General features: G+C 45.1%; 1 protein-coding gene across 4 annotated transcripts in view; it reads right to left on the bottom strand.

Moving 5' to 3' along the window:
* The window catches only part of MRTFA (myocardin related transcription factor A), a 220,293-nt gene that overhangs the window by 23,366 nt on the left and 172,607 nt on the right, over positions 1-24,320 (bottom strand). For all 4 annotated transcript variants that reach the window (XM_007975878.3, XM_007975879.3, XM_073006690.1 and 1 more), the window contains one exon: positions 1,819-1,874. In XM_007975878.3, the coding sequence (XP_007974069.3) occupies positions 1,819-1,874 (56 nt within the window). The remainder of the gene's footprint in view (positions 1-1,818; positions 1,875-24,320) is intronic.

The raw sequence follows: 24,320 nt of genomic DNA, 5'->3' as shown, positions 1-24,320 counted from the left end.
ATATTGCTGTGTCTTATTCATCTGGAAGTATGAGATGCAGAAGTAGCAGCTTTTCAAAGCTTTAAGCTTTTAGAATTAAGTAAAGCAAATTCTGCTGTAACCAATCCAATATATTCATTTTTCATATCTCAACTAAGATAATTTTTAGTACACGCATAAATATGGAAGTAGTTATTGTAATGTGGAAGTCATTTGTGAACAGATGTGCATGGTAAGCAAATTGAATGTTAGGTTACCACGTGTTAGGAAATAAAATCATTTTGCTTAAAAAACAAATCTAGAATCCACAGACAAAGGTTTGAGTCCCAGCTTTGCCACTTATTGGCTGGACAAGTGAGTTAACTTCTCTTAACTGCATCTATAAAATGAGGATAATACTACCTAATTCATAAGAGTTGATGTGAGGATAAAAAAGAAACAGATACAACCTTTTATATAAAGGTGCTCAATAAAACAGACTCTTCTAATCAGCCCTACTGGTCCCTGCCTATTTGAGAAGCAGTCAAGGAAATGGTGCCCAGTCTTATGACCGAATAGGGGCACAGGCAATGCCATCCTTTCCCCCCACACTGTACTCTCAAGTGCTCTCAGCAAACTAAAACACTGCTGCTTGTTACTCCTTTGGTTCCCAGGACCCATGATTTCATTCTTCCCACTTACTCTAAGAATTAATCATGATTTTCTAGGAGGGAAAAAATGAAATAAAGTTAAAAAAAAAAAAAAAGTATTGGAGGTAAATACTTCCGAGACTCTAAAACAGCTGTGAGGCTAGGTGCGGTGGCTCATGCCTGTAATCCCAGCACTTTGGGAGGGCAAGGCAGGCAGATCACTTGAGGCCAAGAGTTCGAGACCAGCCTAGACAACATAGTGAAACTTCATCTCTACTAAAAATACAAAAATTACCCAGGTTTGGTGGTGGGCACCTGTAGTCCCAGCTACTTGGGAGACTGAGGCTGGAGAATCACTTGAAACTGCTGGGCAGAGGCTGCGGTGAGCTGAGATCGCGCCACTGCACTCCAGTTTGGGTGACAGAGTAGGACTCCGTCTCAAAAAAATAAAGTAAAATAAAATAGCTGTGGGTCTTAAGGAGATGCAGACTATGATCTGTGTAGGAGATTGTCTTCCCACGATGTTATGTGAAAGGAAAAAGTAAAGTGAGTGGGAGGGGGAAACAAGTTCTGGTGACTTCCCCATCTCTACCCACACTGGGCAGCAGAATATTCCTCAGGGGCCCCTGGGGAACTGAAACTGAGAATTAGGATGGGGATGCAAGTAAGGTGCTACAGCAGAACACTTGGGCTTGGAGTGTGGGCCAGTTTCTGCTTTCCACAAGAGTCAAGTGGATACTCTGGGCAGATGGAGACCAGGGAGGTTTCCTACCCTTTGGAATGCCCATCCTGTGAGGTGTGGGCAGTGTAACCCTGGACTTGGGAAGCTTTTCCATTGGCTAATGTTTGTGTCCCAACATCTACAAAAGGTTAAGTGGAATTAAAGATGGGGAAACACCAGTGGTCTCCAAAGCACTCCAAAATTCAGGGAAGGAGGATCAGGTGATTGTTCCATATCCTTAAATGTACTAAAAGAGAAACCTCATTTCAATCATGTTCCATATAATCACCATGGGAGGTGGATGAGAGAAGGGATGAGGTAGGAGAAGAAGAGTTTCCATTTAAAACTGCAAGGCCAGGGCTGGCCCTGGAGTCTAGCAGGCTCTGGCCTCAGAATTCTATGGAAAGCTCTAAATGGAAATATAACCAGCAATACAATGAGCTCTGAAAATGCTCTTTCGGGGTTCTGAGGGAAAAAAAGGTACCTTACCCTTGCCCGCTCCAAGCTCCTTCTCTGCTCATGAAATGCAGCTGGACTTTTCAACGCTGTTGAGAGAAGAACCATAAAGAATTACCTTCAAGCGAAGCATCATGTCTAGGGCTACAATATTCAGTGGAGAAGGCAACTTAAATTCATGTTACTGGCCAGGCGCACTGGCTCATGCCTGTAATCCCAGCACTTTGGGAGGCCCAGACGGGCGGATCATGAGGTCAGGAGATCGAGACCATCCTGGCTAATACAGTGAAACCCCGTCTCTACTAAAAAAAAAATACAAAAAACTAGCCGGGCGAGGTGGCGGGTGCCTGTAGTCCCAACTACTTGGGAGGCTGAGGCAGGAGAATGGCATGAACCCAGGAGGCGGAGCTTGCGGTGAGCAGCGATCGCGCCACTGCCCTCTAGCCTAGGCGACAGAGCAAGACTCCGTCTCAAAAAAAAATTCACGTTACTGTTACTAGTACTATAAATATCAGCTGAAGTGAAGGCAATGACACTTGAGTAAGCATGTATTTTTATAGTTTAGCTACCCCATTCAAACAGTTTTGGTAGAAACCAAAATATGATTCCTAATGGGAACTGTCACTGCCTAAGCTTGGGCTGTCTAAAGTGCACCCATGGAATGTAACTTTAACAAACACCCTGGCCCATGACTGGACTGTCAGTCGCAAATCCCCCATCAGCCAGGGCTCCAAGAACGCCTGCTAGGCCTCACATTATTCTCAGGACACCTGCACACAGGAAGGGGCATAGATGCATGCCAGGTCAACCTTACTTCCTCAGCCTCATGAGGAATCATAAAGTGGCCAAACTGTTCCAATGGGACAGTTAAACCCAAAAAGATGTATGTCCACTCGGTGCTATTTCCTTCTTCACTCCACCTGATATTTATAGTGCTGCTAAATTTAACTTGAATTTCATCTCTAAGGACTAAAAGAACCCCACGGCAATTATATGTTAAGGAACACATACAACCAACAGCTGACACGAAGGGCTCAGCTCTATTCTGGGGATACCACATAAAGACCACAAGTCTCGACTTCTGCAAACAACACTCAGGTGGCAAGACCAAACCAAGAGCCTCCAGAAAGGCTGCACCATGAATGACGGGTCTGACTCCTTTTGTCAAAAACTTGTCTGTAAGGACAAATAAATTTTAAGACACTCTGAGGATGACAGGGAAAGGCCTGACTCACTTCAAGTAGGGAACAGAGGCAATAAGAGAGAAATTTATAAGACTGTGGTCAGTTTCACTTCTCCTGCCCTAGAATTTCCAAAGAGCTGTGAAACTGTGAGCAGAGATAACTTTTGCTAGGCTGCTGGCTGCGGTAGGAGTGCAGGGTTAAGGAGCTGCTAAAAGTAGCAAGAGAGCATAGATAGTACCCTATCCTGCCTGGGCCTTTGTGCTTCTTCCTCCTTCCTCCCCCCTAGTGGGGGGCTGGGCCTTAGCAACAGTAGTTCCAGAAGAAAGTTTCAATTGTCCCAGCAGTATTTATTTTAAAAAACTTTTGTGAATCTTAAGATAAAAAAGAAACTATAGTCTTAAAAGTACTACTGAGATCCCATCTTCTAACAGAAGGGGGAGCTCTGGATTTAACAAATAACATCAAAGAAAAACCACCACAGGTTACCTCCTCAACCTACCTGGGCACTATCCGTGCTTCCCTACTTCTTACATGAACAGGTCGTGGGCATTTCAGTGGGTAAACAGACACCTGCTGCACCTGCTTCTACTGTGTAAAAGCTAGCTCAACTCCAAAGGCCCTGCTCCGCAGGAACCTGGGTGTGATGGATCACACACAACCTTGCCTCTTGGAAAGCTTAGCACATGCATGAGACAGTAAGTACAAAGAATCAAGAGAAAATGGACACTGTCCACCCCACCCCAGCTTCCTTTTCTGTCTCATTTTTCTCTGCAGCACTCTTCACTGTCTTGACAGTCTTTATACAAATACTACATATCTGGCTGGGCGTGGTGGCTCACGCCTGCAATAATCCCAGCACTTCTGGAGGCCGCAGTGGGCAGATCATGAGGTCAGGAGTTCAAGACTAGCCTGGCCAACATGGTGAAACCCTGTCTTTACTAAAAATACAAAAATTTTTGTACAGGCATGGTAGAGGGCGCCTGTAATCCCATCTACTCAGGAGATTGAGGAAGGAGAATCGCTTGAACTTGGGAGGCGGAGGTTGCAGTGAGCCAAGATAGTGCCACTGTACTCCAGCCTGGGCAGAAAAAAAAAAAAAAAAAAAAAAGGCGGACTACTACATATTTTTCTTGTTTACTCTCAGTCTCCCATGTTTACATTTATAACATGGCCCCATCAGAGCACAGCAAGGGTTTTGTCTATTTTTTTAGTTACTCACAGCATTCCCTAGTGCCTAGAATACCAGGCACACAGTACACCCTCAATAATTATTCACTCTATGAATTAGTATTCTATAAGAAATAGACACAAGGTGCCTAGTGACAGGAGGATGGGAAGATTCTGCGGCAGAGCTCTAAACTTTCATCCGAATAGCCGGAATTCTGGTTCTCAACTGGGTTCGAAACCTCACAGAAGTTCTGGATAGGTCAAGGGATCTGTGTTCTAGTACTGAGTGCTACCAATTACTGCTGGGTGACAGGGGTTGTGACTGCTTTCTGCATCTAATTTTCTTCCAGAGTGAGAATCTGCCCACCTCTCAGAACCCTTGTAAGGAAGAAACGCCAGTGAGTGTGCCCTGAACCAAATGGTATATGTGCCTATATATTCAGGTGTTGCTGTCACCAAATGCTGTAATTTGGTTGAATCACTGGCTTGATTCACTCACAGGCCAGCTAGTTTCTATACCGCAGCCACAGAGTCTCTAAAACCCTGGCTCACTTGCTGCCTCAACAACCCACACTGGCTATCCCCAAAGGGTAAGGTACAAACCCAACTTCTAGGAAAACAATTCGCCAGAACATCTTGAGGACATCATCTTCATGTACAAAGGGTGGTGCACCACTAGTGGAGGACAGGTGATAGGTGAAATAGCTACAGTATACAGAGTCTCCCTCATCTGCAGTTTCGCTTTCCATGGTTTCAGTTATTCTAGGCCAACCAAGGTCCAAAAATGTTACAGTATTTTGAGTGGGCCCATATTCACATAACTTTTATTACAGCGTATTGTTAAAATTGCTCTAAGTTCTTACTATGTCTGATTTACAAATCTAATTTTGTCATAGGTCACATGTATAGGAAAAAAAAAAAACAGTACATATAGGATTTGGCACCATTTGCAGTTTCAGGCATCCACTGGGGGGTCTTGGCACGTGTTCCTCAGGAGTAAGGGCAGACTACTCTATATGAATTCCTATTTGGTCCTATTAAGGACATTTTCATGTAATGGCAAGAAAGGGATTAATATCTATTGGGTGCTTATATGGAAAGCACTGTTCTAGATATTTTAAACCTGTTAGCTAATTTAATATTCCTAATCATGGCCGGGCGCGGTGGCTCAAGCCTGTAATCCCAGCACTTTGGGAGGCCGAGACGGGCGGATCACGAGGTCAGGAGATCGAGACCATCCTGGCTAACACGGTGAAACCCCGTCTCTACTAAAAAAAATACAAAAAACTAGCTGGGTGAGGTGGCGGGCGCCTGTAGTCCCAGCTACTCGGGAAGCTGAGGCAGGAGAATGGCGGGAACCCGGGAGGCGGAGCTTGCAGTGAGCTGAGATCCGGCCACTGCACTCCAGCCTGGGCGACAGAGCGAGACTCCGTCTCAAAAAAAAAAAAAAAAAAAATATTCCTAATCATTCTACATGGTAGGTAATATCCCATTTTATAGATAAGGACAGGGCCAAAAAGTAAAGGCAAGCAAATAGCAGGGATAAGATTATAACCTAATTTGTTTAAGGACCCTGAATTGGAAGATATAACCTAATTCTGTATCATCCTTAGCCTAGAGTTCTTTCCACTCCTCTGTGTTGATTTCTTAACTTCTTCAAAAGTTAGAGAAGAGAGGCCGGGCATGGTGGCTCAAGCCTGTAATCCCAGCACTTTGGGAGACTGAGGCAGGTGTTATCACCTGAGGTCAAGAGTTCAAGACCAGTCTGGCCAATATGGCGAAACTACATCTCTACTAAAAACACAGAAAAAGTAGCCAGCCATGGTGGCAGGCACCTGTAATCCCAGCTACTTGGGGGGCTGACGCAGGAGAATCCCTTGAACCCAGGAGGTGGAGATTGCAATGAGCTGAGATCATGTCACTGTACTCCAGTCTGCGCAACAAGAGCAAAACTTCATCTCAAAAAAAAATTAGAGAAAAAAGGCCAGGCATGTTGGCTCATGCCTATAATCTCAGCACTTTGGGAGGCCGAGATCAGATTCCTTGAGGTCAGAAGTTCAAGACCAGCCTGGGCAACATGGCGAAAACCTCGTCTCTAAAAAAAATTAGCCAGACATGGTGGCAGGCACCTGTAATCCCAGCTACTTGGGACACTGAGGCAGAAGAATTACTTGAATCCAAGAGGCAGAAGTTGCAGTGAGCCAAGATTGTTCAGTGGCACTCCAACCTGGGTGACAGAGTAAGACTCTGTCACAAAGAAAAAAAAGAGAGAGAAGAAAAGAAACTGTTGGGTAGGGGGACAAGGTAGCTTCAATGTTCAATGACACACACAGTTTAGATGCGTATCTGAGTCCAGGCAACATACAAGAGTCAGGTTGGCCACAGCACTGGGTAAAGACTAGGGCAAAGAAGGCTTAGAAGAGGGGTTCAGGGACCCGTCTGAGCGGCCCCAGGGCTCTCAAGCATTGAGAATCATAGTTCAAAACCTGGAGCTCACCACGTAACAGCCTTTGGCACTGATACTAGAAGACAAGTTGGAGAAGCTGAGACAGGATACCTGGTCAGAAGAACCAGAAATGAAGACGAAGAAAAGAATTCAAGATAGGGCCGGACGCAGTGGATCACGCCTGTAATCCCAGCACTTCGGGAGGCCGAGGCGGGCGGATCACCTGAGGTCAGGAGTTCAGAACCAACCTGGCCAACATGACAAAACCCCATCTCTACTAAAAATACAGAAATTAGCTGGGTGTGATGGCAGGTACCTGTAATACCAGCTACTCACGAGGCTGAGGTACGACAATCGCTTGAAACTGGGAGGTAGAGGTTGCAGTGAACCAAGATTGTGCCACTGCACTCCAGCCTGGGTGACAGAGTAAGACTCTGTCTCAAAAAAAACCTCACTGGATCCTTTTCATAACCCATAAGGCAGGGACTGTTATTTCATGTGTGATGAAACTGACACTGGCTGAGATGCAGTAACCTCCCAGATCATCCATTCATCGAGTGGTGGACCCCAACCCAGGTCTAGTTCTGCCTTCCCTTTCTTCCCTTGTCTAAACCTTCTGACAAGTGTGTCAGTTTCTCTCAGTCCCTGAGTAGGCCAGCTTAGTCTGTGCTCCTCTTTCCTCATTTTTAATTCTTTTCTCTGATAGCAGATTCAGCAATTTCAATAGTCACTTCTGCCAGGTGAAAGGAGTGAGCACTGGCCCCTCTTCCTTCAGGTTTGCGTCAGGACTTCCTGTTGGGTGTTTCTCAGCTCATCTGGGAAGAGGCTGGAGTAGCCACAACAAGTGCTCGTGGTGCACTGGGGTTTGAGGTGGACAGGGCAACTCCTGTGTGTGTCCAGCCAGCTTTGTTAAAAGCCACCATGTGGAGGGTAGCCTAGTGAAGGGGATGTAAGAGTGATACGGGTAAGCCCTGAGCTTTCTTGATTGTAGGAACAAATGACAATGGGGAGCCAGAATCACCTCAAGTTCCATGCCAAGGAGGTAAGACACCAGGAAGCAGAAAATAGGTTTCCAAGTTTAGGCCTCTGCCAATTGAAGAAAAAAAGGACTTAAAGTTACCCCATAAATGTGCGTCCAACTACAAAGGCTGCATTCATCTAGGAGTCCATCTCCCCTCTCCCTGCTGCCTTAATAGCTTTGCAGGAGGAGCCAGAGTATTACTCAAAACTGCATTTTCCCAGACACTCCTAGAAAGCAGTGTCTGGAAAGAGAAGCCCTCAAAGACCAATGCAAGGACAAGAGCCTTGTGTGTTTATAAGAATATACATATTCAATATCAGACGGCAGTTCTCGATCCTTTCCTGCTGCCCTGGGAGCTGGTTCCATTGGCGCTCTTGTGTGGCTTTGTGTGAACAAAGGGAAGTGTGCAGCACATCCTGAAAAGAAAAATAACCAAGCTCCCCAGAGAAAACAATTGAACAGAAGTGGCCAAGAGGTGTGCCATTCTTAATCATAGTTTCAGTTCTAGATGTGGGCCCCGCCCCTGGCTGGCTACAACTACCAATTAATATTCTGTTCCCTCTTTCCATCACCCATTTTCTTTCTCCCCTAGCACGACTGCTGCCTAAATTAAATGAGGTCATTTGTGAATTAAAGAAATAAAAAGTGAAAAACTTTCCATTTTATTTTAAAATACATACTGGCATCTAGGCCAGGTGCAGTGGCTCACACCTGTAATCCCAGCACTTTGGGAGGCTGAGGCGGGAGGATCACCTGATGTCAGGAGTTCAAGACCAGCCTGGCCAACATGGTGAAACCCCCCCTCTACTAAAAATATAAAAATTAGCTGGGTGTGGTGGGGCACGCCTGTAATCCCAGCTACTCTGGAGGCTGAGGCAGGAGAATTACTTAAACCTGGAAGGCAGACGTTGTAGTGAGCTGAGATCATGACATCGCACTCCAGCCTGGGTGACAGAGCAAGACTCAGTCTCGGGGGGGGGGAAGAAAAATATATATATACACACACACAAACACACACACACACACACAGAGGCATCCAATATATAGCAAAGGGGGAGCTCAGTGCTGTGCTCAGTGTGTGTACACACAGATGTGTGATGACAGCACAGGGGCCCCAGGGCCAGACTGCTCTTGATTTAAGCTGGCACTAAAGAGTAAGTACAAAGACTGTTAAAAACCAACCTACCTTGGTAATTTAGGACATCAAGCCAACACTTTTCCCTCACCAGCTCCAGATTTACTTAAACAAGTAGGTAAATGAGTTTTCTAGGATTCACAAGCAGTTCTAGAAATGCCTCTGAGCAAGGAATGACACCAATTCATTATCAAACCTCATTTCCTCATCACTATCACGAAGGAATATATATTAAGTGTGTCTAGGTCTGAATCCTGCTTTATTAGGTGTTATCGTAGTAAAAACGATGGTTCCTATCTCTGATAATACGCCAGACGCTCACCAACAATTCTGTATCCAGAGGAACTCAAAGGCTATGAACACAGTACACTTAACAGAGGTCACTGGAGTGCCACAGTCCAAGTAGCTCTTCTTTCAGGCAAGCCTGCTGCATTTCTTTTTCCAGTGTGGAAGCAGGGAGCATATACACAGAACATCAACGGGGGTTACACGTGTGTATGAGAACAAACCCATTTAACAAACCAGGTAGAAACTAGAAATATATCCATCCATCCATCCCTCTGTCTGCCCGCTCACCCTCCCATCCATCTATGTATCCAATAAGCAGCCCTTAAGTAAGCACTATGCTAGTCACTGAGGATAAGAATATACAGATAGGGTCCCAGCCCTCGAAGAGATGATGGTCTAGTGGGGAAAAGAGACAAATAATTATAATCTAAGATGGAAGTAAAACAGTAGTGGTAATTTAAGGTGCTATAAAGGACAAAAGAGGTAAAATTTGACCTGAGGGAAGAGTGTGTAAATGAACTGAATAGGAACACCAAAGGCAGACAAGGAAGAGTGCGGAGATAGCTGACGCTAAGGAAGAGCCAGAACACAAACATGAAGGTATAAAACGACAAGGCAAGCTCAAAAAAGTACAAGTAATTTGATATGGCTGAACCAAGGAGTTCAAGTGCGGATAACGTGGCTACAAGAATAAGCTGGGCCCACTCCACTAAGAACTTTAATGGGCTGGGAAGGGTGGCTCACACCTGTAATCCCAGCACTTTGGGAGGCTGAGGTGGGGGTGGGGGGGATCACTTGAGGTCAGGAGTTCGAAACCAGCCTGGTCAACATGGCGAAACCCCGTCTCTACTAAAAAATACAAAAAAACTAGCCAGGCGAGGTGGCGGGCCCCTGTAGTCCCAGCTCCTCGGGAGGCTGAGGCAGGAGAACTGCTTGAATCCAGGAGGCAGAGGTTGCAGTGAGCCGAGATCATGCCACTGCACTCCAGCCTGGGCGATAGAGCAAGACTCCATCTCAAAAAAACAAAAACAAGAACAAACAAAAAAAACTTTAATGTACTACTGTAGAGACTTCTGCTTCAGATGCGGTAGATATTTTTCTGTATTTTTGTCACTGAGCACTAGTTAAAACTCTGAACAAGCTATATAAAACAAGCAAAAGTTGATTCTATAAGGTGGAGAGAACTGGCTAGGGATCTTGGGACCCAAAAAAGGAGACGTGGTGGTAAGTTCCCCATCCCCTCCTTTTTTTTTTTTCTGTTTCATATATCCAGGCTTAAAGCTGAAGATGCTGGCAACCCAAAAATGTCAACGGGTACAGACCCAAAAAAAAAGCCCCAACAAAATATGTTCTGTCTAGCCAAAGGATTAGGAAAGTGCAGCCCAGCATGCTAGAAAACTTTTAGATACTTGTTCTACTCCAAATACCACAGAAAAAAATGGTGGTCTCATTCCCACCTCCCCATAAAGGCCAAGTTAGGAATCTAGACTTCCATCCTTGCAAGGGTGTAAAGAGATGCCCCAATACCCTTGGCTGGGGTGGTGTCAGAGAGGGCCAAGTAGGAAGCTGCTTTCATTCCTACCAGCCAGTAACAAATACCCCTCCCCACCTAGCATTCATAAAGCACCTCTCCCTGTCCCTGCTGAATGATGTCTGAGGAGGGCTGGTGGAGAGCCATGACTTTCACCACTGCCCAGTGGTAACAAGGACACCCCCACTATGGTGTGCATAAAGACTACATTGGGAGCTGGAACTCTCACCCTCAATGAGAAGTCCCTCTCCTACCACCAACTCAAATGTCAATGGCTGCCAAATGGGGAACCTGAACTTCTATTTCCACCTGGTCGTAACGAGATGGTACCATCCCCACCTTCCCTACTGAACCATATCCAAAAGGTCAGCTAAAGCAGGAAAGAAAATACAGAGACTCCTAACATATTACAGCAGAATAAAGGGGATAAAGGAAAGATTCAGTGAACTAGAATACAGGATAGACATTACCCAGTCTGAACAACAGAAAGAAGAGAGACTGGGGAAGGGAAACAAAAGAACAGAGCCCCAGGAACCTGTGAGACTTTAACAAAAAAATCTAACACTGTGTCACAGAAGTGCTGAAAGAGAGGAAAAAGAGGGAGGGGCTGAAACAGTTCTTAAATTAATTGCTGAAAACTTCCCAAATTTGGCAAGATACGTAAGTCTACAGATTCAACAAGCCAAGTTAAACCCCAAACAAGATAAACTGGAAAAAAATTTACAGTAACATACGCCATAATTAATCTTTGGAAAACTAAAAGAAAAAATCTTTAGAGCCAGAGAAAAACAATTCGAATGACAGCGTATTTCTCATCAGAAACCATGGAGTCCAAAGGAAGTGGCATGATATTTTTGAAGTGCTACTGAGGATTGTATCCTGAGATCAAAATGTAGCCACCACATCAATCAGGGGAGAGATACATGGCAAGGGAATGATATAATCAGAACTGCATGGAGGTGGGTAGGGGAGTTGCTTCTGAATTGATGCTTTATGTTTAAAAAAAAAAAAAAAAAAATGAGGGCCTGGTGCAGTGGTTCACACCCACAATCCCAGCACTCTGGGAGGCCAAGGCCAGTGGATCACTTGAGGCCAGGAGTCTGGCACCAGCTTGGGCAATGTAGCGATACCCACTCTACAAAAATATTTAAAAATTAGTCAGGCATGGTGGCAGTCACCTGTAGTCCCAGTTACTTGGGAGACTAAGGTGGAAGAATCGCCTGAGCCGGGGAGGTCCAGGCTGCAGTGAGCTGTGATCACACCACTGCACTCCAGCCTAGGCAACAGAATAAGAGCCTGTCTCAAATAAATAAATAAAATAAAATTATCAAGAATACACCTGGTGACTGCCATATATTAATGTCATTACCCCCAACATACACGCTCTCACAACTCCCTTCCCTCCCTCAATGTTGCACTTTTCAAACCTACAGAAACATTGAAACAATGAACAGCTTTATAACTCTGACCCAGATTGACGAGTTATCTTTTAGCCATATTTATTCTCTTTCTCTCTCATATACCATAATATTTTTCATTTATGGAATCACTTGAAAGTTGCAGATATCAGTTACGACATTTTAGCCCTAAATTCTTCAGTGTGCATTTCCTAATAAGGACCTTCTCTTACATAACTAAGATACTTTTATTGCACCTGAGAAAATTAACAGTGTAATATAACCTACAGTCCATATCTGAATTTCCTCGATTGCCTCCAAAAATATTCTTTTACAGTTGTTTAGATTTTTCCCCCAATCCAAGGTGGTTTTTTTTGTTGTTGTTGCTGTTGTTGTTTTTGAGACGTCTTGCTCTGTCACCCAGGCTGGAGTGCAATGGCACGATCTCAGCTCACTGCAATCTCCGCCTCCTGGGATCAAGCCATTCTCCTGCCTCAGCCTCCTGAGTAGCTGGGATTACAGGCGCATGCCACCACGCCCGGCTAATTTTCTGTATTTTTAGTAAAGGCAGGGTTTCACCATGTTGGTCAGGCTGGTCTCGAACTCCTGACCTCGTGATCCGCCTGCCTTGGCCTCCCAAAGTGATGGAATTACAGGCACGAGCCATCACACCTGGTCCCAAGATTTAATCAAGAATCATGCACTGCATTTGGTTGTTGTCAATTTGGTCACAATCTAGAACAGTACCCCTACCTTTTTCATGACACTGACTTGTTTTAAGTATCTAAGCTGCTTCTCTTGCACAATGTTCTGTATTCTAAATTTGCTTCCTCATGATTATATTTAGGTTAAACATTTTTGGCAATAAGAAAACATAGGTATATGTACTTCTTAACATCAAGGGGCACATGTTATCAGGCTGTATAACCAGTGATGGTGCTAAAAGTTTGAAAGGTGACACCAGATCTGTCTTTGTAATTAACATATAATCTATGGGGTATCATTTTGAAGCCATGTGAAAATCCTGTTTCCCCACAACTACCTGCCTAATAACGGTTTTAGCATCTATTGATGATCCTTGTCTGAACTGATTTTTACAAAATTGATTTTTTCAATAAAATTACAAAATAGTAAGGACTGCATTTTTATGATCACTTTAGTAATGATCAAGAGGCCACATAAAAGAACAGATTGGAGTGACTGGATGAATGGCTGTGCTATTAACACTGCCAGACAGGTGATCCAGGGCGAGTGAGCTTAAGGAAGTCGGGGGGAGACTGTGCTCAGTCTTGGAGAAACCACAGAACTCAAGAACAGGCATGGAAGAGAGCCCACCCAGCACAGGAATCTGAGGAGGGCCACAGAGGCAGGAGGCGATGAGGCAAAGCTATTACCCCAAGTAAGCTTCAAGAAAAAGCCTGTAAACGGAAAGAGAGAGAGATGCTAACAGTGGGGAAGTCAGGTAAAATAAGGGTTATGAAGTTTCCAGAGAATCACTTATGCTTAGGACATAGCCAGTAGTCTCAGAGCTATGCCAGCAGGTTGGTGGAAGCAGAAATTTATTGCAACAGATTAAAGAGTGAGTAAGAAGTGAGAAAGTGGAGTCAGAGGTATGTGTCCCCTAAGAGGTTAATTACAGATGTGCTAACAGTTCATTACTCATTCATTCTTCCAACAAATATCTGTGAGCCCACATGTGTCAGACCCTGTTTGAGTGTTGGGTTCTTCATGTTTTCATGGAGCTTACATTCAACTGAAGAAAGATATACATAAAACAAGTAAACATGTAACACAGTAGGAGGCAGTATATGCTATGAAGAACTATTAAGCAAGGTATAAGTGACAGAGTAATGGGGTGAGGCCATTTTATATGGAATGGTCAGGGAAAGACTTTCTGATAAGGTGACATTTGGCTGCAGGTGGCAGCTCATGCTTGTAATCCTAGCACTTTGGGAGGCCAAGGCAAGCGGATCGCTTGAGCTCAGAAGTTCCAGACCAGCCTGGGCAATAAAGTGAAACCCTGTCTCTATGAAAAATACAAAAACTAGGCATGGTGGCGCGCACCTGTAGTCCGAGCTATTTGGGGGGACTGAGGCAGGAGGATTGTTTGAGGCCAGGAGGTTGAGGCTGTGATGAGCTAAGATTGAGCCACTGCTCTCCAGTCTAAGTAACAACGTGAGACTTTGTTTCAAAAAAAAATTAAAATAAAATAAGGTGACATTGGAGCAGAGATGTAAAAGAAGAGAGTGAGCCCTGCGGTCCTCTGGGAGAGAGCCCTCCAAACAGAGAACAGCATGTGCAAAGGCTCTCAATGGGATCCTGCCTGCATGGCATCAAGGAGGCCGGGGTGGCAGGAAACAAGGAGAAGAGTGGGTGGAAACACAGTGAGACAAAGCCACACAGGACCCTGTAAAACTGTGAATTATAATGAAAAGAAATAAAGTGGAATGATGCCTGCGAACCTTGATGCTGAGAAAAAGGCTTCTGAAGGTAATATAAATAAACAGATTTGCTGAAAATGGTCCCCTTGATTTCCCTGATAACCTCCACAATGTGTTAGAAATTACCTCACTTGAGCTTCTCAGTACTATTTTCCACACTTTACAGTTGGGAAACGACTTGCCTGAGATCACATCCTAATCAACTTCAGAATGAAGACTAGACTCTGGTTCTTCTGATTCCAAATCTTTTTATTTACATATATTCCATCAAGAGGTGGCAGAGGATAAAGGAGTATAGAAAATGAAGTGTGTGATATGCCAGGTGTGGTTGTAATCCCACACTTTGGTAGGCCGAAGAGGGCATATTGCTTGAGCCCAGGAGTTCAAGCTAGCGAGACTCCATCTCTACGAAAAAATTAGCTGGGGCCAGACACGGTGGCTCACGACTGTAATCCCAGCACTTTGGGAGTACGAGGCGGGTGGATCACGAGGTCAAGAGATCAAGACCATCCTAGCCAACATGGTGAAACTCCATCTCTACTAAAAATACAAAAATCAGCTGGGTGTGATGGTGCACACCTCTAATCCCAGCTGCTCAGGAGGCTGAGGCAGGAGAATCACTTGAACCCGGGTGGTGGAGGTTGCAGCGAGCCAAGATCACGCCACTGCACTCCAGCCTGGACAACAGAGTGAGACGCTGTCTCAAAAAAATAAATAAATTAGCTGGCTGTGGTGGCACACCCTTGTGATTCCAGCTACTTGGGAGGCTGAAGTGGGAGGATCACTTGAGCCCAGGAGGCAAAGGTTGCTGTGAGCCAAGATCATACCACCACACTCCAGCCTGGGCAACAGAACTAGACCTGTCTCTAAATAAAAAATCCCAAGATGAAACAAAATGCATGATGGCTTACCAAATAAATAACAGACAACAGTGATTTTAATCTAGTCTTTCACATTTGGTCATCTTTTCCTAGCTATTCCTTTGGAAATAAATGCAGCCTTGTCATTTTCTCTAATATTGGCAATGGGACAGCAGGGAAGCCTTCAGATCTAACCTCAGAAAATGTCATAGGGGCACAAATTCTGCCATTCCTTTTCCCTTCAGCACAGCAGAAAAGGAGTCACTGTATAATCATACTCTATCCAAAGTTAACTGAGTCTTTTGTCACATCCTTTGGCCCTAGCATTAGAGTCTGTCATACACCTTTAGGCAGTTAAATCACTTACCAAAACTGACCAGCGATATGGTACAAAGCTATAAGACAGGCAGGCGAGCCAGGCTTTTCCCAGCATTGGAGATGAAAGCTCAGAATTTTTCTGTACCCAGTCATTTTACATGCAATAGCCTCAGCTGTCTCAGAAATCTGCCATTAACTCGGCCAAGCGCAGTGGCTCACACCTGTAATCCCAGCACTTTGGGAGGCCGAGGCGGGTGGATCACGAGGTCAGGAAATTAAGACCACCCTGGCTAAAATGGTGAAACCTTGTCTCTACTAAAAATACAAAAAAATTAGTCGGCCGTGGTGGCAGGTGTCTGTAGTCCCAGCTACTCGAGAGGCTGAGGCAGGAGAATGGTGTGAACCCGGGAGGCAGAGCTTGCAGTGAGCCGAGATTGCGCCACTGCACTCCAGCCTGGGCAACAGAGCGAGACTTGGTCTCCAAAAAAAAAAAGAACAGAAATTTGCCATTAACTCTTGAATCATGGGGACAGGGCAATCTTCTACTTCAGAACTCCTGGGAAGAAGAGAATAAAAATATTCTACGCCATACTAAAAATGAAAAGGGGGCCGGGCACGGTGGCTCAAGCCTGTAAGCCCAGCACTTTGGGAGGCCGAGACGGGCAGATCACGAGGTCAGGAGATCGAGACCATCCTAACATGGGCTAACATGGTGAAACCCCATCTCCACTAAAAAATACAAAAAACTAGCCGGGCAAGGTGGTGAGCGCCTGTAGTCCCAGCTACTCTGGAGGCTAAGGCAGGAGAATGGCATAAACCCAGGAGGCGGAGCTGGCAGTGAGCTGAGATCCGGCCACTGCACTCCAGCCTGGGCAACATAGCGAGACTCCGTCTCAAAAAAAAAAAAAAAGAAAAAAAGAAAAAAAAGAAAAAAACGAAAAGGGGGAGGAGGCCAGCAGTCCATGGCCCAATGTTTCTCCAAGTGTAGACCAAGAACCATTTGCATGAAAATGTCTACAGTGTGCAAGAATCTCTTGGAATGCAGATTCCTAGGCCTTAAGAATTATAATCTTTAGTAAGCAATTTGGGTAATGCTAGAGCCACTAAACTTGAAAAACATTGCTTCCCTAATCTAACAAAGGCAAAGAAACGAGAAAGTAAGAATTTTATTTGCTTATTCACTAATACCAGGTGCTGATTAAAAGTACATTTAGTAAAGAAGGACTTACGGAATTTTCTCAATAGCTTGATTCAAAATGTCAATTCTGTTGGCTGTATAGGTAAAGAGTTCTAATTTCCTGGACTCCTTTCAGGATCACTGCAATGCATATTTTTCTGGGAGTCAGAGAATCTGGGCTTTTTGCGATCTTCCTCACACCCTGGCTAGGGCCTAATTCAGATGGGATGGATTCCATACCGTGATGGTTTTATCAGAAGCATGGTAGTCACCCAAGGGAAGGCAGCTATAGCTACAGAAATGTAGTTCTTGGTCTTACCACCCAAAAGGTGAGGAGCACAGAGGTTCACTGGTAGCGCAGGGAATGGAGAGGATCCCTCACACACTGAGTGACAGAAGAGAAGAGGTTGGCTACGTCACTGGTGTGTAAGGGTTGACACTAGCATTAGATAGGATTTTTCTTAGGATTCCATATCCAGGTAGATGAGAATCTCTTAACCTGGAGCACACTGTACCACCCGCTTTAGAGAAGCTATAGATCCCTAGAACTATGTGAATGTTAGGTGCTTGCTTAGACAACTATGAGAGGATGTGGAAGATTCTCTATGAAGAATACATGACACAAAATAAATCAAGAACCTCTGATGTACTGAAGGGTTATTATGACAAAAGAAGAAAGATGCCCACGGCCTTCAAATGAACAGCAACCTGAAAGCACTTGTACTGAAGTGCTTACAAACGATAGGGTTCCTCTCACTTCCACCAACCGATCTCACCAACTATGGGTCCTGCTTTGATGCTGCTTTCAATTTTTTTTTTTTTTAACAGTGTATTTATTTATTTATTTTTGAGATGGAGTCTTGCTCTGTCGTCCAGGCTGGAGTGCAGTTGTGCAATCTAGGCTCACTGCAGCCTCCGTCTCCTGGGTTCAAGTGATTCTCCTGCCTCAGCCTCCCGAGTAGCTGGGATTACAGGCGCCTGCCACCACAGTTGGCAATTTTTGTATTTTGTTTCTTTTTTAAGTAGAAACAGGGTTTCATCGTATTGGCCAGGCTGGTCTCAACCACCTGACCTCAAGTGATCCACCCACCTCAACTTCCCAAAGTGTTGGGATTACAGGCATGAGCCACCTCACCCAGCCTCTTCATTTTTCAAAGATTTTTTAAAGTTGAAATTTTGGCAAAAGCATAACAGGCTATCATCACAAAAATGCCCATGTGGACAAGAACCACCATAAACTGTGACTTTCAGGAATTAGCACAGGGTTTGTAGCCAGAAAACCTGGATTGGGTCTGCCTATCTTTCAGTGCCCGTGTAACCTACAACAAGTCCCAAGACCCCTCTGAGGCTCAGTAGCCTCATCTGCAAAATAGCAATTAGACTAACTGCTGTATTGCGTAATTATTAGCATTAAAATGAAAGTGCTTTGCCATCTGCTAGAAGTTATGTTAAGCTTAAGGGCTGTTACTGATGTAGCTTCTTTTCTTTATCACCATTCCGAAAGAAAGAGCAGGTGTATAGAGTCAAATGCTGAGAGCTAACTGGACTGGGCTTGAATTCCATTTTCTGTCTTTCTGTTTTAGCTGCCAAACTAAAATGCCTGCAAAAATCCTTTAATAAAGACCATCAACCAAAGAGGTCTGTCAACAGTTCGAGAGACTGACCATGACAAATGAGCACCAAAACTAAGTTCATGTGAATCAAAGAAAGAATTTGTGTGGTGGGGTGTGCAGAATGGACTGCATATTCTGCGGCAAGCAAGGATCCAAACTAGCAGTCATAAAGGGTTCTTCATACACATCCTGTTTTGGTATGCATGCTTGCCACCACCCCTGTTTTGGCACCAGCTATCAGCCCTACCCAAACCAGCAGGAAGACCAACTCCCAAGAATGAACGTAAGAAGTGGAGACGTAGGATGCTAAATCTTTTCCTTCCCAAGAGTGCAAACTGCTCCAGCGTCTCCTGCTCTTGACCCCAATGATGGTTAAAGAGGCTCAAGACTGGAAGAGATGAGCACACAATCTCATTTAGCACGAGTACTGACACAGGGAATTCCAAAAGGTTAATGTATTAGTGGTCAAATATCTTGAATCTGACCTTCTAGGCTCCTCTTTGACATAGGCCAGCCATGTTTATATCTGGCTTTCATACCACAGCCCAGTCTAAGACCCTGGATCAGTCTATTTTCACTCCAGTATACTTTTTGGCAAAGTGCAAACCAATTTTTTAAAAAAGCTACTGCCTCTTTCAGAAGTCCCCATAATCAATATGCCTAAGTGATCTGTTTAGAATACAAGCTCCAGATCACCTGTGCCCTCCTGCAAATAACATCCCACCTGGCTGAAGACGCTTCTTTTTGTTTTGTTTTTTTGTTTCTGAGACACAGTCTTGCCCTGTAGCCCAGGATGGAGTGCAGTGGTGCGAACCCGGCTCACTGCCACCTCTGCCTCCCAGGTTCAAGAGATTCTCCTGCCCCAGCCTCCCAAGTAGCTGGGACGACAGGCACGCGCCACCACGCCCAGCTAATTTTTTGTATTTTTAGTAGAGACAGGTTTCACCATGTTGGCCAGGATGGTCTTGATCTCTTGAGCTCGTGATCCACCTGCCTCAGTTTCCCAAAATGCTGGGATTACAGGCGTGAGCTACCGCACCCAGCCTGAAGACTTTTAAATCACCACCATCATCAGTTATCTATCAGGACTCTTCTTGGGTATGTGACTAAGATGTGTAATTGTTCAGGTAAAATAGTGAGTAGTACCTACAAGCGATCTTATAACCTTCTTTTATTCTTGATAAGAAGTTAGCCTTGGATATCTCAGATTCTTCAATAACCAATTATTAATGAAGCTTAACACCTGCTGTACTTTTTAGATATCAAACTATAAGAAGAACTCATATCAAGAAGACTACTTTCGGCCAGGCACAGTGACTCATGACTGTAATCCCAGCACTTTGGGAGGCCGAGGTGGACGCATCACCTGAGGTCAGGAGTTTGAGCATGGTGAAACTCTGTCTCTACTAAAAATACAAAAATTAGCCAGATGTGGGTGGCAGGCACCTGTAATCCCAGCTACTTGGGAGGCCGAGGCAATTGCCTGAACCCAGGAGGCAGAGGGCACAGTGAGCCAAGATTGCCCCACTGCACTACTGCCTGGGCAACAGAGCAACACTCTGTCTCAAAAAAAAAAAAAAAAAAAAAAAAGACGACGATGACGACTGCTTTCTATGGCCTGTTCAGCACAGCTCACGGCTGGATTCTGCCTCCGACTGAACAATGAACACATTCAGAACACGGACACACCACTCACTGCAGAGTATTATTTTAGGATTTGCTGGCAACTGGCCAAGGAGGAGGTTCTATGCTAGTCACTGATCACTGAGGTACAAAACACACTCTACAACAGCAGAAGAGAGATGAGGACGCTGACACAAATGCAGCATAAAATGCCTGGGAGTGAGGGCCGGGCGTGGTGGCTCACGCCTGTAATCCCAGCACTTTGGGAGGCCGAGGCGGGCGGATCACGAGGTCAGGAGATCGAGACCATCCTGGCTAACACGGTGAAACCCCGTCTCTACTAAAAATGCAAAAAATTAGCCGGGCGAGGTGGCGGGCGCCTGTAGTCCCGGCTACCCGGGAGGCTGAGGCAGGAGAATGGCGTGAACCCGGGAGGCGGAGCTTGCAGTGAGCCGAGATCGCGCCACTGCACTCCAGCCTGGGCGACTGAGCCAGACTCCGTCTCAAAAAAAAAAAAAAAAAAAAAAATGCCTGGGAGTGATGTGCCTTCTCCAGAGATAAAAGAGAAGATTCCTGAAGCCACATACCTAACACAATTTTCTCTCAGCTTCAACTCTAGGAATCAGGTCAGCCTCACTCCTGGAAAACATGTTTCACTATGGTGTTTATCAAATGCAACTTAAAGTAGGGATTCAACTACAATTATACAGTCACATCCCTGTAAGTGAAGACACATCATCTCACTAGGTGGGGTTCTCTGCTTCTTAAAGAAAGAAAAGATAAGGAAATGATCACCAAATGGGTTATACCATCATCCTGCAACTGAGCTCTGATGGAAGCGGGAGTCTGAGGGCACTGACCAGACTGGGGCAGAGGGCCAATTGCAGGATTTGGGGAAAGCCTTTTCTGGGCTCCTACTGGAAAGGGGCACTGGGTGGATCACAGCCAAACTTCTTTGACACACAAGGGCAGCAGTTGAGAGATGATCACACAGAGCTTTCAGTAACTCCCAAATGGACTGGAGCATATGAGAGATGATAAAGGCCCAGAGAGAAAGGATTTGCCCTCACCCTAGTCCCCACCCAAACTCACTCACTTATGAAATATCCACTGAGACCTAATGTCCCTGATAGTGTAACACTCCACTTAAAAGCAAACAAGTGATAATTTCTTGAAATCTACAATTTTGGTTAAAAAACATTGTTAAAAAAAAATAGGGGTGGGGGTGGGGGACAGATCACTCTCAAACCAGACCCTCATCTGCCCTGGAATCCCTACTGTGTCCCCACTGCTAAACATTTCTGTCTCTTGGCAAGTTGCCCAGAAATTTAAAAACATTTCTAACACAGCCACTTGTTTGGTTTCAAGAGAAAGAGGTTAAAAAGAAACATCTATTCCCAGGAAGAGGGCAAGCTAATAAAATGATAGTCCTGCTAATATATGACCAAAAGGAGAATGATCTTAACAGAGTAATACCATGCTGACTAGAAGTTCTTTGATCACTAACAATTTATAGCAATTGTCTTTTAATCCACTGGTAGGACAAAAAGTAAAATTAAGAACTGTATTTATTAGAAAATAGTTCCTATTCCTTTTGGGTGGGGGTGTGGGGGAGGCAGGGTCTCACTCTGTTGCCCAGGCTGGAGTGCAGTGGCACAATCTCGGCTCCCAGGTTAAGCGATCCTCCCGCCTCAGCCTCCCAAGCTGTGACTATGGGCACTTGCTACCACATCCAGGTAATTTTTGTATTTTTTGTAGAGATGAGATTTCACCATGTTGTCCAGGCTGGTCTCGAACTCCTGAGCTCAAACAATCCACCCACGTTGGCCTCCCAAAGTGCTGAAATTACAAGCATGAGCCACTATACCTAGCCCAATTCCTATTCCTAAATACTAGTTTTGACATAACTTAAGAGGTAGGTGTGTGTGTGTATGTATTAAAGCTGCTTTCATAGTCACAATATCAACATGATGGATCCAAGTGCCTCCATTTTTTTTTTTTTTTTTTTTTTGAGACGGAGTCTCGCTCTGCCGCCCAGGCTGGAGTGCAGTGGCACGACCTCAGCTCAATGCAAGCTCTGCCTCCCAAGTTCACGCCATTCTCCTGCCTCAGCCTCCCAAGTAGCTGGGACTACAGGCGACCACCACCACGCCCGGCTAATTTTTGTATTTTTTTTTAGTAGAGATGGAGTTTCACCATGTTAGCCAGGATGGTCTCGATTTCCTGACCTTGTGATCCACCACCCGCCTCGGTCTCCCAAAGTGCTAGGACTACAGGCATGAGCCACTGCGTCCGGCCCAAGCTCCTCCATTCTTAAATGAGAATATTACTTCCTACATTTCAAAAGCATGAAAAATACATCACCTCATTTGATCTCCAAACTAACTCTGTGGGTAAGTTATCACTCCATGGGTAACTAATTCTGTGGGTAACCTTTAAGATGGGTTATTATCCCAATTATATGAAAGTGGGAGTTCAGAAAAGTTACTGAGTTGCCCAAAGTTTTCTAACTCCTAAGTAACAAAGTAAGGTCTAAGACTATACTTTCTTTCTTTTGTTTGTATGTGTGTATGTATATATGAATGTATGTATGTATATGTGTATTTATTTTGAGACAGGGTCTTGCTCTGTCATCCAGGCTGAAGTGCAGTGGCATGAACACAGCTCACTGCAACCTCGACCTTGTGGGTTCAAGGCTCAAGCCATCCTCCTGTCTCAGCCTACTAAGCTGCTGGGGCCACAAGCATGTGATATGAGGCCTAATTTTTAAAAATTTTTTTGTAGAGATGGGGATCTATCTTGCCCAATTGGTCTCAAAGTCCTGGGCTCAAGAGACCTTCCTGCCTTGGCCTCCCCAAGTGCTGGGACTGCAAACGTGACCCACTGTGCCTGGCCTAAAACTCCACTTTCTAATACAATAGCAACTAGCCAAATGTGACCATTTAATTAGAATAGTCACATGCACCTATTTAAATCTAAATTAATTAAAATTAAATAAAAATTAAAATTCAGTTTTTCAACTCAAATGTGTTCAACAGCACATGTGGCTAGGGATTAGTGTTATAGAAATAGTTCTGTCTTCACTTAACGTACTATTGGACGGGGCTGGTCTAGAAGCTAGTTCTTTTGAATTCATAACTTGGAGAAAAGATCCCATGGCGTCCGGGCGCAGTGGCTCAGGCCTGTCATCCCAGCACTTCGGGAGGCTGAGGCGGGCGGATCGTGAGTTCAGGAGATCAAGACCATCCTGACTAACACGGTGAAACCCCATCTCTACTAAAGATACAAAAAATTAGCAGGGCGTGGTGGCGGGCGCCTGTAGTCCCAGCTACCCGGGAGGCTGAGGCAAGAGAATGGCATGAACCCGGGAGGCGGAGCTTGCAGTGAGCCAAGATCACGCCATTGCACTCCAGCCTGGGCGACAGAGTGAGACTCTGTCTCAACAACAACAACAAAAAAGATCCCATGGCATCCCAGTATGTATGTATGTATGTATGTACGTATGTATGTATGTATGTGATGGAGTCTCACTCTGTCACCCAGACTGGAGTGCAGTGGTGCAATCTCGGCTCACTGCAACCTCCACCTCCCAGGTTCAAGCAATTCCCCCTGCCTCAGCCTCCCGAGTAGCTGGGACTACAGGCATGCACCACCACCCCTGGTTAATTTTTGTATGTATTTTTAGTAGAGATGGGGTTTCGCCATGTTAGTCAGGCTGGCCTCGAACTCCTGACTTCAAGTGATCCACCCACCTCGGCCTCCCAAAGTGCTGGGATTACAGGCATAAGCCATCACTCTCAGCCTATCCAAGTATTTTATAAAGATAGCCTGATAGTGACAATGTCAAATCATAATGCCTTCCGGTCTTATTACAAGAAACACTGAAGATTTTTTTTTTTGAGACGGAGTCTCGCTCTGTCGCCCAGGCTGGAGTGCAGTGGCCGGATCTCAGCTCACTGCAAGCTCCGCCTCCCAGGTTCACGCCATTCTCCTGCCTCAGCCTCCCGAGTAGCTGGGACTACAGGCGCCCGCCACCTCGCCCGGCTAGTTTTTTCGTATTTTTCAGTAGAGACGGGGTTTCACCGTGTTAGCCAGGATGGTCTCGATCTCCTGACCTCGCGATCCGCCCGTCTCGGCCTCCCAAAGCGCTGGGATTACAGACTTGAGCCACCGCGCCCGGCCGAAACACTGAAGATTTAGGAAGTTGGTTTATCTTTTCAGGGGTTACAAAAACTGAAGAACTAAAAATTACTTATAATTTTTAGCAGGCGGGTATATGAAAAATCTCTATATCTTCTGCTCAATTTTGCTGTGAAACTGAAACTTCTGTTAAA

The sequence above is a fragment of the Chlorocebus sabaeus genome, chromosome 19 (assembly GCF_047675955.1).
Source record: "Chlorocebus sabaeus isolate Y175 chromosome 19, mChlSab1.0.hap1, whole genome shotgun sequence".
Lineage (NCBI taxonomy): Eukaryota > Metazoa > Chordata > Mammalia > Primates > Cercopithecidae > Chlorocebus > Chlorocebus sabaeus.
Note: the sequence above shows the minus strand (reverse complement) of the source record. Positions and strands in the feature narration are given on the sequence as shown.